Source organism: Bidens hawaiensis, unplaced genomic scaffold, assembly GCF_021521415.1.
Source record: "Bidens hawaiensis isolate Kalapana, Puna unplaced genomic scaffold, B.hawaiensis_p1.1 tig00020713_1, whole genome shotgun sequence".
NCBI lineage: Eukaryota > Viridiplantae > Streptophyta > Magnoliopsida > Asterales > Asteraceae > Bidens > Bidens hawaiensis.
Window position 1 is genome coordinate 30,159 of NW_027493185.1, and position 15,809 is coordinate 45,967.

A 15,809-nucleotide genomic window follows, 5' to 3' on the forward strand; every position below is an offset into this window, starting at 1 on the left:
GAGAGGTGGGAAGGAGTTTTTGCGAAAGAATGGACTATATCTTAAGCTCAAGCTCAAACTCGAATCAAGCTTTACTGGGTATATTATATAATTGTTTTATCTTTTAATTACATGGTTACATATTTATAATTTTTTTATATATCAATATAAAATATATTATTTAGTTATTTGTCTAGTAATTATCTATATCTATACTACTATATATAATACACAAGTAATAGGCAAATTAAGACAGTAGATTTTAAGAATTTTTCAAATTTTTAAGCACATAATACAAATTTAAAGATGGACAAAGTTACTTATCTTAAAAAAAGTGTTTTTTGTACACCAGATGACACTTTCCCAAAAAAAATACCATTTCTTTTCTATATTCTCCCTCTCTCCTCACATGCACGACCCATGGGTGTGGCTAGGTGATCGACGGCCACAGGCCCAACACCCCGCTAGGTCCGAATTTTTTTTTTTTGAAAAAAATTATATGTATTTTTATTAAAAACAATATGTATATTTAATGTTTAAACATATTTATGTAATCCTTTGCTTGGTCTAGTGGCAAATAGGTATTACTCACAATCAAGAGGTTGTGGGTTCTACCCTCACTTGAGACATGTATAATTCTTTTTTTATACAAAAGTTTTTTACGCAACCCAAATTATAACCAAATAAGCCCATATAAAAATTTGACTGTTTAAACCCAACAACATACTTCTTTTACTCAAGGCCCAAAAAAGTTTTCAGCTTCGGCCCAAAAGTTTTTTTGTTTTTTCGGAGCCCTGAGTTTTTTTAATTAGACTGTGCTACTATTAAATCCTGCACATTTATGATTAACATGATGCAGTATAGCCTCTCAAAAGACACAGCAACTGCTCAGATATTAGCCATATATAGATATAAATAGTCTAATAACAATTGCATTCTTATCTAATGTAAAAAACTCCGAACGTACAAATGGAACAAAAAGTAATCCTTACTGTGGCATATGAGATTTAGCCATACTTAGCCATGTAATAATTCCAACTGCAAGAATTACCCACCCACATATATCATACTTCAAATCACTGTTCTTTGTTTTTGATTTCTGTAACACATAACAACAATATTGATCAGCTAACACTTTTAATTCTCTTCTCATAAAAGACTTACAAATAATAAATGTATTATTTATGCTAACAAAAACAATACTAGAACAATATTAATCTAAGGTTTGTGGTTTTAGGCATTAAAAATAGTAAATAGATTTTGGGCAGCTTCCATTCTTTCAACTTGTTTGAAATAAAAGATTTATAAATAATAATGTATTAGTTATGATAACAAAAACAATAGTATTACAATAGTAATCTAAGATTTTTGGTTTTAGGCATTAAAAATAGATTTTGACCTGATTCTCCATTTAGCTTAGGTTGTTATAATTGACCCGTTTGAGATTAAAAAAAAAACAAAGCACAGATCAACCTATTTAAAGCAAACGGTTCAAAATTTTGAACCTTTAAACAATTAATACAAAAAGAAAGTACAACCTTTGTTTTTGATGCAGCAGCGGATCCTCCACCCGAGGACTGTTGGGTTTGATTAAACACGCCTTGTTTGACGAACTCGTTGTGCAATTCAGGTGCCTGCAAGGTTTTCAATGGAGAATTTAAAAAACTCTGCAAAAGTAACTCATAGAGCTAAAAAAATCAAGAAAGAGTTACCAACTCTTTATCCAGCAAAAAGCTATTAGTGAAGGTAAGTACCTTAGAAGAATTAACCAAAGATTGTCTATAATGTTCATTCCCTGGACACTGATATGCAACCAAACAACCAATCATTATTTGTGAGATTAAAGCAAACAAATAATATTAATAATACCTCATCCACTGCCTTTAGGAAACATTCGGCTGCTTGTTCGAATTGAACCTGAGCCTCATCATGATCGAGGTTAAAAAATCCATTCGCAGTGTACGCGTTTCCTAAGCACCACAAAGCCTCGTGTTTCACAGGGTTGATAGACAAAGCCTCATCCAGTTTAGAAATAGCATCTAAAATAATCAACATAAACAAGCTTAGTAATTGCTGCTTATATTAATATTCAAATTATTCAAACAGTACCTTGGATCATATTCTTGGATTCATTTAAATCTCCAAATTGTAATAATTGTGATAATTCTAGGAGAGCTTCACCCCATTTTGTCAAATTCTGTCACAAATTAATAGTCATGTACTAAGTATTAACAACTGATTTGTTTCACCAAATTAATTAACAATACAAAGAAAGTAATCATGGCAAACCATCTTAAAAATGGGGAAAATAACAGTCAATTTGACCTAGAAGATCAAAATTGGTCTCAGTTATGAAACACGCGTGTGTGGATCTAACAGAGGTTTACCCTCTTGTGGGCTACGCTTGTGTGGATCTAACAGAGGTTTGGGCTTGGGCAGTATTGTGAATATTGTATTCATAGTGCGTCAGGATGTGTAAAAAGCAACTTCATGCAAAGTGATCAAACACAATAAATCATGTCTTGACAACCGGCCCATGTGATACTTTAGGGTTCCTTACACGATCTGCTTAGTCGAGTCAAACGGGTCATGAATAGTAGCGTTATGGCTCCGAGTTCTATGAATATAATTTTTAAAAGACGTAGTTTGGTTATCCAAGAAGGGCTACCGCACGTAGCTTGCCTTCTCGATGTAAGCACTACTCTTTCTACAATTTATTATTTTGTATTTTCTCATAAGGATTTAGAAAATATGTATATGAAAAGAAAAGGGTAAACAATATTATTCAGATACAAGCATTAATTCATGATCATGTTACGTACTACAATGACCAAACTAATAGCATAGTTAACAACAACATAATCAGACAGAAACAATTGATAATAAAAGTGCAATAAGTTGGTAGTTAAGATTTAAGAAAGTTACATCTGCGTCGTAAGGGTTCCTTTTGTATGCAGCCTCGGCAGTGATACGAACATGCTCGAAGATCATGATCCTTTCTAAATCAAGTTGACTTGGATCCATTCGTAATCGATGATTAATTCTTGATCAACACTTTAGGGTTTATCACAACTTATTTTAATTTAATTTAAGACGAAAACAGACAGAGATGGTTAATTTATAGATTACAGTTTTAGAATTAGATGTCGGCGAGTGAATTATATTATATATGTAAAAGTAAATAGTCCATGCATATTACAATAGTTGTAAAACAGTTTTTTTATGTATAAAAACTTTAAGAAACGATGTTGATTCTAAAACATCATTCCTAAATATAAAAAGATTTACATTTTTTTTAAATAAATGAATGGTTTTGTTATGTATATCTCCTCTTTTTAAGTTTTTTTAAAACTTTTTTACATGTTTGTTTTTATTTTATCATAATAACTAATTATAAACATTACGTTACGATTCACAAACCCTAGTTGTCATCACAATGAACCAAACACGTGTAGGTATCATTTTGGTAATATTATGACTTTGTTTTTTAGTTTTTCTTTTCCGGTTGTCATAACATATGCATGCAGGTACTAATACCTTTACAAGCCAAACAGACACCAACCAAATCTGCATCGCGTCACCGTTGCAATTTGCAGGGCATAAAGCCACTATAGAGGTAGGGTAGTAAAAGCTACCCGCGGGCCCTTAATCCATCGCGGACCCATACTCAAGCCACGGATCGTCAATAAACATCCGCGAGAGGAACACATGGGCAAACACTTGTAGTCTGCACGAGACCAGCCAAGTGGTCCATAGTTCCGGAAACATGCTTTGCGGGACCCCATAGTAATCTGCGGATTACCAATGAGCATCCACGGGGGGAACCCGCAAGCAACTCAAGGGACTCGTCACACATGTGATCCCCACGTGATATGGAAGAGCAATTGTAACAAACTATTTCTAGAAGATTCATCCATAACCACATGATAGCGACATCGACCAATGGGAAGATGACACCTGGACACGTAGTGGACGTCTCACGACGTGCACAATAACGGACGGGTCCAGCCTGTCATATCCAATAGTGGCTCGACACGTGTCCATTCAGTTGAGAAAGGAATATTATGATAGTGACAACTCCACCAATCACCTTCCCTCACCTTCCGGCTATAAATACCGACTTCATCTACTTCGGGTATTCATTCACACTCTTAAGCCGTACGCAATACACTTGTACTTTCGTTGATTATTCCAATCAGGACAGTACTTATTCTCACGCCGGAGGGTGGTTACAGAAAGACCCCCCATCGTGTCCTTCCCGTAACGAGACTCACGGTGATCTGTTTTGCAGGCCGTTAGCTTGGATCTGACCTCATCGCTGTTCAGTAGACTCACATCTGGGGTAAACGTAAGTTCGGATTTGTGTTTCTTCAGCCACTAATTTTGTTTCACACAACGAGTCCTATTTTTTATTTATAACATGTGAAACTTTACTTGTTTAAATCTTTAACAAAACTCAAAGGAATATACTTTCATGCTATAAATAACCCGCTAGTTAAGACCAATGTTGTAAAAGTAGATTTACAAGGCCGAGTACTCGCTAAAAGGTATGTTGCCGAGACGAGTTTCTTTAAGTCTGCCTAGTTACTAAGAATCGATCAAATGTGGTCAGCCTCAGTCAAATCGCATCTAGTCGGTGAACTTGGGCCGATTTTGACTTAAAAAAAATAAAACATTATTCATTTTCTATAATATTAAAGAGCAAATATCATTTTTTTTAATTAACGATTAACAATTTTAGAATAATTTATTATTTCAAAATGTATTTCTCTGATTTATATTGATATTCACCTATTTTGTTATAAGAGTAAAGTGACAAAATCATCCCTAGGGTTTAATCAATTATGCGATTTTCATCCAAAATTTTTCTTTTTTGCAACTGGACCATCAAGGTTTCCTACTTCTTGCCAATTGCATCCAAGTCGTTAACTCCATTAGTTTTTTAGCTTTAAATAAGGGGAATTTATGTCTTTTTATCTAATAATCACTTTACATATATATAAATATAAATAAATTTATTTTCCATATCATTCTAATTCAAAATCGATAAAACCAAAAGTTATTCATGCCATTTAGCCAAGATGCCTTTGGCTGCCCTTTCACACCCTAACCGACATAATCGGTTATGAGTATAACTGAACCGGTTAACGGGTAAATAACCAAGAAAGAAACCGATTTAAAAAAAAATATTTTAAAACCTTAAGTCAGTTTTGTAACCGATTAGTAACCAGTTCTGGGACCAAATGAAAAATTGGTTACTAACCGTCGGTTTTTTCCGTGTAGAAACCAGTTAGTAATCGGTTAATCAATTTGGATGTGCGCCTCTAATTGAGAGAGCTACTGAGCTACAAACTGAAATCCAATAGCAAATTTCTTTTTCTGCCCACAGTAAACCAAATAAGACAACACTCTAATTCATGAACATAAACATCAGCGGTCCAGCCCATGAATAGACTATGAAGGCCCAAGTCTAACATAAAGGAGACCTAATGTACTTGAAAATAGAAAATAGAGGTGCAAATCCTAACCGGTTAAGCAAATCTAAACCAATCTGAAACCAAAACCTGTTAATAACCAGTATTGAAGAAACCAGTTAATAATACAATTATACATTAATGAACTCTAACGGGTTAACCGAAACCAGTTAATTTTAATAGGTTAATAACCGGTTAATTGAGACCGATTAGTTTTTTATCCTTTTGACCGCTTTCTAATGGCAATATAGCTGTTTCTAGCCATTGGAATCGGTTATTAACCATTTTAACCCCTAAGTTGATATAAATACGTATTGAATGTATAGAATTGATTACACTGCTCTCTCTCTCTCTCTCTCTCTCTCTCTCTCTCTCTCTCTCTCTCTCTCTCTCTCTCTCTCTCAAAAACTCTCTAAAACGCAAACCACTCAACCTTCTCAAGTTGCAACACAAAAAGCTCAAATGGCAAATGAACACTTTGTTGTTTTGACACCCAAAACCAAGAGAAACCTCGAAATCTTCACAAAGTTTGATTTGTGTCTCATGCCAGACGTCAAACGATAAAACAATGGCTAGCTCGTTGCAAAAATTGTAGAGCGTTCCTCAAAGCCATGTCCTCTATCTTGCGAGCTCATTTAACAAAATATTACAAGGCAGTGAAACCAAAAAACGAAAATGGCGGCTCTGGAGCGGGCTCTAAAGTCGAAGACAACAAATAACGATGATTATATATCATTAAATAACATGTATTGTTGTTTGTGTTTTATATTTACCAACGCTTGTTAATTTTATTTTTTAGTTTAATAAAGTGAGGTTATTATACGTATTAGTAGTTACAAATTTATTTATTTATTTATTTTTAATTAAAACATGTTATTTTAACTTGTATAGGTTAACCGGTTAGGTTAACAACCAAAAATGGGTAGGCAGGCCAGTGTTTTCAAGCCCAAAAATCGGTTACGCTTATAACTGGTTTTTACCGTTGACTGATAACCCATTACAGTTAATAACCGAAATTTGAACAACCGGCATCTGTGTGTCTAATTGAAAATAGACGGTCACATAACACCCCCAATTTCTGACTTCATTCCCCTTGCAAATTCTAGCCTGGTTTCTAATAATCATCAAAATCTGGTTACATATTTCTTTTAATAATTGGTGACGAAATAGGCTCTAAGCAATGGCTATTTGTGTTCACTAATTCACATAATATTAACACCAGGACCAAAAAATATATAACCAGACACAAAGACTACGATGAAGGCTCTCTTTTTCGCATTGAGCACGTAATGACCATCTTTTAGTTTGTCACTGATTCGTGTTTGCGATTAAACTCTAGGGTCGATTTAATATCGTCACTAATGTATTATCGACCAACAAACGGTCATCACAAAATTTTGCCTAACATATATTTCTTGTATCTATCTACCATTGGATTATATGTAACTGATTTTACCTACAAAAGAATGCTAGGACCCATAACAGTTCAACAAATTTCTATATTAAGAAAGAAACAGAATGCATAGCAAAACAAATTGTAATTATCTTCTAATAAATCCAAGTAAGCGATTTCGTTTTATGATGAAAAAAATCTTGTAGATAAAGAAAACCTTCAGTAATAGCAACGACTACATGTATGTCTAACTGGCTAAGATTCTGCACAAAACAAACTCAACGCGATTGTTTACGGGATAGTCCTAAAAACAATAAGAAATGTGTTGGTGGTAAATTAATTTTCCTTGTCTTAAAAGCAAGATATAGCACTGTGATAACTAACAAACTTTCATGGGGTTTAATCCTTCTTTTAGATGAAGGGAAACTTGTAGGAATAGAGAAGCCGCAAACATAGCAATATGAAAACTGCTTTCCTAATTCTAGGCGATTGAGTGAGCGTATTATGAAATGTTGTTGATTATACACCAAGCTCCCTCTTGCCTCAATGATATATAGATCCACAAATTAAACCTTCAGTCACCATAAACATTCGAGATACAAATGTTGCCAACGATTGGTCTAGTGTTACTTCTCACTTGCTCCACCCTTTTCAATGTACTCCCCACCAAAGCCACTGACCTCAAAACCTACATTGTTCACTTAAGTTCACCTTCAGTCCAGGTCCGAAACATTGAAGAATGGTATAACTCGTTTTTGTTTAAAGTAGCTGCGCGATCAAATGAGAAACCAGAGATGGTTCACAAATACCATCACGTGATCATGGGATTTGCTGCTAAAATGACAGCAGATCAAGCACAGATGATGGAGCGATTGAGTGGAGTTTTATCCATAAGGCCTCAAAGTGTGTATCAGTTACACACAACTCGTACACCTAACTTTCTGGGCTTGCACCAAAACTCAGGGTTGTGGAAACGCTCAAACTATGGGAAGGGAGTCATAATTGGTCTTATAGACACTGGAGTTACTCCAGGTCATCCCTCGTTTAACGATGATGGCGTCCCCCCTCCACCGTCAACATGGAAGGGTAAATGTGAAGTGGCAGGCTGTAATAACAAGCTGATCGGAATTAGAAACTTTGTTAATGGAAGTTCTCCGGTAGATGAGCAAGGCCACGGGACACACACTTCAAGTACCGCTGCAGGGAATTTGGTAGAAAACGCAAATGTTTTCGGATTGGGGAACGGAACTGCGAGTGGGATGGCACCATTGGCGCACGTAGCCACTTACAAAGTATGTACGCCCTCCGGTTGTGATGGCAGTGATGTCTTAGCGGGCATGGATGCAGCTATTGAAGATGGTGTTAATGTGATGTCTCTTTCACTTGGTGGGATGTCCTTGCCCTTTCATGATGATATTATGGCAGTTGCCGCCTTCAGTGCTGTGCAGAAAGGGATCTTTGTGAGTTGTTCAGCAGGTAATTCTGGGCCGCAGAGTGTATCGTTATCAAATGAGGCCCCATGGATCCTTACGGTTGGGGCCAGTACAATCGATAGAAGATTCAGGACAACAGTTGTTCTTGGAAACGAGATGAGACTTCATGGTGAATCCTTATACCAACCAATGAATTTCGACCAGAAGCTTTGGCCTCTTATTTATCCCCCAGAATGTGGGTACAATGAAGGGTCGCTGGACCAAATTGATGTTAAGGGGAAGATAGTGTTGTGTGATTATGATGAAACCAGTAGTAATGTTTATAAGGGAACTTTAGTTAAGGAGGCAGGAGGAGCTGCCATAATTATTGCTAACGACATTTATAACGGTGAGAGTATAACAGCAGACGCTCATGTTCTGCCGGCATCATATGTGGGTTACAAGGAAGGTGTTGACATTAAGAAGTATATGAACTTAACGTCTTTTCCCATTGCAACCATCCGTTCTGATGGAACTGTGGTCGGGCTGAAATCAGATCCAGAGATTACTTCTTTCTCTTCAAGAGGGCCCAACTTTGCAAGTCCTGGAATCTTAAAGCCAGACATTACTGGGCCCGGTGTGGATATTCTTGCAGCATGGAGCAGGTCAGTCGATAACCAAACAAGAACCAAAGCAACATTTAACGTCATAGCAGGTACATCGATGTCTTGCCCTCATCTTGCAGGCATAGGCGCGTTGCTTAAAAGCGCGCATCCTGAATGGTCACCTGCTGTTATCAAGTCCGCAATTATGACCATGGCTAGTCAAGTAAACCGAAAACGGGAGCCCATTGTAGACGAAAGAGGGCTTCCTGCTGATGTATTCGCCGTCGGCTCTGGTCACGTAAACCCAACAAAAGCCCATGAGCCAGGCCTTGTTTTTGACATCCAACCCGAAGACTACATTCCTTATCTTTGTGGGTTAGGCTATACGCCCAAACAAATTGAAACCATCATTAAAAAGAAAGCCAGTTGCTCAAAATCCATACCCGAGGCCCAGCTCAATTATCCTTCTTTCGCTGTGTCTCTAAAAAGAGGTGACAGCAAAACATACTCAAGGACAGTGACTAATGTTGGTTTGGCAAACTCGAGGTACAGCGTCAGGGACGTCTCTTTACCAGAGAGTGTAAGTATGAAGATCGTGATTCATAATGATGAGGGTATTATGAGCTTCACAGCGGTGAAGCAAAAGAGAACATACAAGGTAACATTTAGTCGTGACGCTAATGATAAGGGGAATGGTCTGTACGGGCAAGGGCATATGACGTGGGTAGATGAATCTGATACGTATACAGTTCGAACCCCATTTTCATTCAAGTTTGAATGAAGATCCAAATATTGCTGTGTCTGCATCTTGTATAACATTCACATCTATATATGCTTTTATATATAAACAAGTAACATGATTGGAAGAAATAAAAGCAATGCCAATGCATGTTTTCGTATGTTAAAACAGCCTAAAGTTCTAGGCTCAGTTTCGGTTTATTATTATTTTGAACGACTACGAGCATAAACAATTAACCAAACCATTCAATGTGATTCAAAAACTCCTAACCAATCGACTTAAAACTTTTCTGAAACCCCAACTGCAAAGCCAAGCTGATGCTGATTTGGGTGGTTTCATGATTTCAAACCAAAAATAAAGATCACCCTTAAAGTTCAATCATCTTGTACTAAAGTATATCAAATTATCAATGGACTTATTTTAAAAACTTAACTATTTTGTAGGTTTTTAAAGTATCAGCTTTCCGAATACCATAAAGATTACAGGTCCAGATAAGCGTCACAGATACCAACTTCTATAAAGGTCAAAATTGCAACTAAACTTAACACTCACTATATGACTCCGCCATAATTAAAACCACTAGCGAAGTCCACCCAGTAAAAGGGTGCGCGCCTTTTCCATTGCCCTTCTTCTGATCATATTGTTCCCATAAATATCCTGTCTGCTTGTAATTCTTCATCACGTTTCTGTTGCATACGCAGATGAAGTGTAAGTGCTCGGGAACAGAGCACAAGTAACTAAAAGAACTAGAAACGACAATGCTGAATAAACAAACCTAATCAGATTGTCCCTCATCTTATTGTATATTGTCTCAGCTTTTTCTCTATATGGTCCTTCCTCTAAAGCGGTAAAAATTAGAGGCGTCATTTTTAACCCATTATGATTAAAAATAATAGATGGAGAAAATTTGATACCTTTTGAATAGTGATGCAGTGATGAAAGAATTAAGTAATTCATGTTCATCCAAATTGGGCCTCTCCAATAAGGTGGGTCATGCTCTGTATTTCGTTTCATGTACATTGAGCTGCAAAAATATAAAGAAAAAATAAATAAAAAACATCAGTGTCAGTCATGCATAGCATAAGGTATCAGCTGTTTGTTTGATTGCTTCACCTTGTTTTGGAGAGCGAGCGTAATCCATAGTTAGTCCATAGGGTACTCGTGTTTGAAATGAAGTCAAGCTGTTTTTCTAGGATCCATGATGTCTGCATCTCAAGATGTGTGAGTGATCTAGATTTGTTTTATCTTTTTTATATTTATAGGAAAATTATATTATATATTAAGTTGATAGGACTTACAGATGGAATTATTTTCCATATGAAGGGGAAAAGACTAACATATCCAACATGTGGAACAAATCTCAATGCTGGTTCCTCTAGAACTTCTCTAACAAGCTCTAGACTCGGTGGTAGGTTGCTATTTTTCTCCACTGGTTGACGTCTTAAGCACCATAATCTTCGTCAAAATGCATCTGAGAAACAAGCAAAAGACATCAGAAACGGGAATAAAAAGTACTGAAATTTTTTTTCAAAAATGAAAATTTCAAATATTCCATCAATTATGGTACCAAATAAGCAACAGACCTTATTAAGAAGATCAAAGTCAGCAAGGAGCTCGGCTGTCTCTTTATATGCCTGATGCATTTTTCTGTTAATTTCTAATTATTGATTATGTCGATATTTATTGGCATGGGTTCTTAAGTTACCATTACCTTCCAAGATTCCTTTTTGTTCACAAGCTGCTCTGAGATGGATTGCATGCAATCTGCTGCAAGAAGCATCCAACATCTAAGATCCAGGTGGCGTTCTTCATCAGTTGGGTGTGATGCGCGTGGGTAATCGTCTAAACCAGAAGATAATGTCTGAAATGCCAGAAATGAATAAAAATAATTGGTCTAATGCTATATAATATAACATATTGATATCAAGACTTGCACTAAACTCAAGAAACATGATTTGATTAAGAAAATCTAAAAGAAATGTAAATGAGAATATAACCTTTGGATTTAGTTCAAAGATGGTCTGACTCTCCTTTCTTCCATGCCAATAATAACTACTTCTATGCTTGCCTGTTATTTAAAAGCGTGTATTTAATATTCATGAGATTTTTGTATCACTTTAAAAATAAATAACATATTAACTGCCATGTTACATTGTTACCTGATTGTGTGGTATTAAACCATTGAAACCATGCTTCTAAACGACCAAAAGATCGTTCAAAGAAAGCAGAGATATCTTTACTTTCTGTGGCAGAAAATTTGTTTCTCTTCATACCACAAATCAGATCTGGAAAACAAGATTCATACTTCATATTAATTATCTTAAAGAGAGTTTTCTTTTTCTAAACAAAAAAAAGGAAAAAAATGAACTTTACCTTGTAGAACTAAGAATAATGTTGGCGGATTTCCGTTACTTGGGCGCTGAGTAACAAATTCTTCAGGGACCTTGCTGCAAATAGATATAAAATTGATGATTCGCCCGAAACTCGACATACATTAATCCCGATTAATATTACCTTAAAGCTTCAGCTCCTAAAATTTGCTCTCGAGGAATCCAACCATCAATGTTAATAAGATCTAACCAGTGTCCGATGATATCCATGGAAATATGCTTATCCCACCGCCTATCCATATTCACATATATAAATATCGGAACAATTTAGAAGGAAAAAAGATTTTAATAAATTCAGAAGGCTGGCATATATTGAACAAACCATATTAATAGTTGATGAAAACCCTCATCCCATAAGAATCCTCTAGGAAAAAAAGGGCGGCTTGGAACAGCGGTATACAGCTCAGCGTGCCAGTATAATATAGAATCACCATCAGACCGATGCTGCATTACACATATAATTATTGGCTCGCTTGTATACAATCGCAAAATAGATATTAATATTATTACAGAAATTGAAAACGGTGGATTTAAATACAATGTGAAACATATTCAAATCCATGCAATACATAATTTTGAAAATATGTGGACTACGTGTGAATATTTGATAAGAACAAAGTTTGATAAAATATTCAGATTCATTAGCATTTTAAATATGCATACTTGTAAGAAAAGTTATAGACTAACTTACTTTCGAGGGCTGTGGATACAATATTTTTGATTGGCCATAGAAGTACCCAATTCCACCTAACAAATTTCCAACAGCAGCCTTACCAACTTCCGCAGATTCTGAATCAAGCTGTAAACAGCACTCTGTATTAATGACTCACTTAAAATAGAAAATAAACATCAAAACGTTAATAAAAATAAAACTAAAAACGAAAAAAGACTGTATGTACAGAAGCTATCCTTAAGGGATACCTTATCCGAAGGATCAAAGATTTTCTTGAATTTATCATCAAATTCAATTTCCTTCTCATGAAGTTGACTAGTCAATGATGTACCTACATATATGAGAGACACAAACAAAATGGAATTGTTATTTCCCGCCAAGACAAATAAATATTATAATTTTTTTTATTAAGATGCAGAAAATGAACACCTGTGAGGCTGTCAACACGTTCTTCAACTTTATCACTATCAATATCAGTTCCAGTTACAAAAGCAATATCTGTTCTAAAAGGAGTTCTAGCAGTGATCTACCAAGATAAAAGTAAAAGGCTGATAATTTGTCTGGTGATGATAGTAGCGCACATAGAAACAGATATGTGAATAATTAAATCAATCAATCAATCATGCCCAGTAAAATCCCACCGACAGCAAAGCTATAAGTAGGGTCTGGGGAGGGTGGGATGTAGGCACACCGTACCTCTATCCAAAGGAATAAAGAGGTGGCTTCCAGAGAGACCCTCGGCTCTAAGAACATGTGTATGAAGCAAAATAAAGGAAATCAAAGTTTAACAGTTATATAAAAACTACTACTACTTATAATAATATTAATAATAAGATCACAGTTTAACAGCTATATAAAAGCTAATAATAATTATAATAATAATAATAAAATGTTGGGAGAATAATTAAATCACACCTGATAAACTAAAATGTTGGGAGAATCATCAGATGTGTCTGGAAGCTCTAAATGGCCAAAGTTTCTTACCTATGAAAACGTAAGGGACACAATATTATCACAAACAGAACCAAAGCATATGCCGGCTTATATTCTTACTCTCACAGTTACAAGAAACAAAAATAATGTAAGGTCAAATATTAGCATGTTACTTGTAGTCCAAGAATTCCTTGAACCAAATCAGAGAGATTGTGAATGTGAGGCGTCTTCAGACCAACATGGTGGACTTCAAAATTATCCTGAAAAGGGAAAAGGTTTGAAGAGTTGACCCTCTGCTTAATGAATCCAAAAAAAATATGATTAATATTAAACACATTCCAAGGTAGTACCATTGATTTTAAATGTAACTCCCAATCACCAACATCAGCTCGTGATCCAAATGCCAATAGAGACTTCTCATATATATCCGAGACACTTCTACCCAAGCTTAGAGCATTTTGACCGTCATCAGCCACATAAAGGAAGATATGTGTCGAGTCTGGCATATCTTCATTTAATCTGGAATAATAACAAACCATGACCATACGGTGTAAATACAGCATCTACTTTAATTCATGCTAACAGAAAACAAATTCAGGGAAAAACAGGAAACGCGTATACTTTTCATATTGCACTCCAACTTGAACAGCCCAGTCTCCTCCATAGCCACTTCCATTCACTTTCGATTTCAAGAAACTTGTAGTCAATGTCAATCCATGGTCAACTAAAACCTGATGTCCATAATCTCTGCCATTGTGTTTATTCCAACCATATGTTTGAAGGTCATCTGCATCTTGGCAGACATGCCTCATAAAATATCTACCATCTTTTATACCAAGCCACATTAATCCAACAACCAATGATTCTGGAGTCCTGGAAAGTATAACCGATATCATTCATCATGCATATAACCCAAAAACTACTCAAATACCTGTTATTCAGAGTTGATTTAACAATGATTTACACTAATAGATTCAGCAGATTCAATATCTATTATAGGAAATTGCAACTTTGATTAGGGCCATAAACGAACCGAATGACTGGCGAACTGTTCAGCGGGAAGTTCGTTTATAATCGTTCGTTTAATAAATGAATGAGAATGAACAAAGAATTTCGTTCGATTAACCAAATGAACGAACACAAACAGAGGCCATGTTCGTTCAATTGGTGTTCGTGAACGTTCGGTAATGTGTTCATTACTGTTTTTTTGTTCATTAAAGGTTTTTAATACGTTTCAATGACTTTTCCAATCTTATTATATAGAGTTAAGCAAATTTGTTAACTATAATACAAAAACATATACGAGTAGTATGTGACTACATAAAATTAACATACGTATATAAATGTTAGAAAGCACCAGCACAAACTTGGTAGCCGGACCAAACCGCTGACAATGACCATTCTCAGTCAACCAAATCAAACAAAACATTGTTTGTGTTCATTTGCTTCCGTCCGTTTGTGTTGGTGAACTGTTCACAAACATGTAATTTCGTTCGGTTTTGTTTGGTTCGTTTGCATCCCTAATTTTGATTGCAAACATTACTCGAACATATAATTACCTGGCACGGACGCCGAAATAGACCTGAGGACGATATGTTCCCCAGTACAAGCTCTCCTTTTGCTCACCTTGAAACTGCAAACACTCAATCAATCAAACTAACATATCACAATTGAAAATAATCAATCCGTACCATGTCAAGGTCAGTGACTTTGGGGCCAGGGAAAGGCGTGATAACCCTAGGCAATCGATTATCATATTCTTCTTCGGAGAAGGACTGAAGGTAACGGAAGACGAAAAGCAGTGCGACGAATGAGGTTACGGTAATAAACCCTAGGAGAATGAAATTAACGTCTAGAATGCGGAGTTGATCTTTGCCTCGTTCCTTCCGTAGCCGTAAGGGTTTACCGTGACGGTCTTCGGCTGGTGGAGTGGTAGACGGTTTCACTCTGTTTCGTGCGGTTTTCCGGCCATCGCTTCCGGTCATGTTTCCGGTGGCGTCAAGTTCTGTTCATCCAGCCGGAGCTGGGAGTAAGAAGTCAACGGAGATCACTTAAGTTGTCCTTGGCCCAGAATTTAGCCCTTTTAAGTGTCCATTTGGTTTTGGCATTAACGACTGATGGTGTTTGTTTTTGGTTAGTGATCTAAATTGTATTTGTTTTTATTAAAAAAAATGTTTGTGTCCCCCTATTTTAAAAGATCTTGACTAATGA

At 36.1% G+C, this 15,809-nt stretch overlaps 1 protein-coding gene and 2 pseudogenes across 2 annotated transcripts; 1 reads left to right on the plus strand and 2 right to left on the minus strand.

The window, feature by feature from the left end:
- Positions 1-967: 967 nt before the first annotated feature.
- LOC143561559 (mitochondrial import receptor subunit TOM20-like) lies at positions 968-3,003 on the minus strand. Its single transcript, XM_077049612.1, has 6 exons — positions 2,905-3,003; positions 2,089-2,176; positions 1,849-2,018; positions 1,734-1,781; positions 1,515-1,613; positions 968-1,078 (listed from the first exon to the last, which is right to left on the minus strand). Exons 1-6 carry the CDS (start codon positions 3,001-3,003, stop codon positions 968-970), a joined length of 615 nt encoding a protein of 204 aa, XP_076905727.1.
- A 4,445-nt stretch (positions 3,004-7,448) lies between these two features.
- On the plus strand, positions 7,449-9,644 carry LOC143561560 (subtilisin-like protease pseudogene; annotated as a pseudogene).
- A 397-nt stretch (positions 9,645-10,041) lies between these two features.
- LOC143561575 (mannosyl-oligosaccharide glucosidase GCS1-like) lies at positions 10,042-15,620 on the minus strand (annotated as a pseudogene). The gene is made up of 21 exons (XR_013140329.1): positions 15,290-15,620; positions 15,158-15,231; positions 14,220-14,471; positions 13,949-14,117; positions 13,772-13,858; positions 13,581-13,649; positions 13,095-13,191; positions 12,914-12,996; positions 12,684-12,791; positions 12,315-12,436; positions 12,117-12,224; positions 11,976-12,049; positions 11,762-11,887; positions 11,600-11,670; positions 11,314-11,463; positions 11,186-11,236; positions 10,901-11,073; positions 10,716-10,807; positions 10,517-10,626; positions 10,378-10,441; positions 10,042-10,288 (listed from the first exon to the last, which is right to left on the minus strand). The product of XR_013140329.1 is annotated as a mannosyl-oligosaccharide glucosidase GCS1-like (transcript).
- Positions 15,621-15,809: the final 189 nt, after the last annotated feature.

What these genes read in the sequence shown, in the direction of transcription:
- LOC143561559 (XM_077049612.1), bottom strand. Translation starts at nt 3,003, where the DNA reads ATGGATCCAAGTCAACTTGATTTAGAAAGGATCATGATCTTCGAGCAT. An exon ending in GGAACCCTTACGACGCAGAT is followed by an intron (nt 2,177 to 2,904) that starts GTAACTTTCTTA and finishes AATTTGTGACAG; the next exon opens with AATTTGACAAAATGGGGTGA. An exon ending in CTGCATCAAAAACAAAGGTT is followed by an intron (nt 1,079 to 1,514) that starts GTACTTTCTTTT and finishes TATGTGTTACAG; the next exon opens with AAATCAAAAACAAAGAACAG.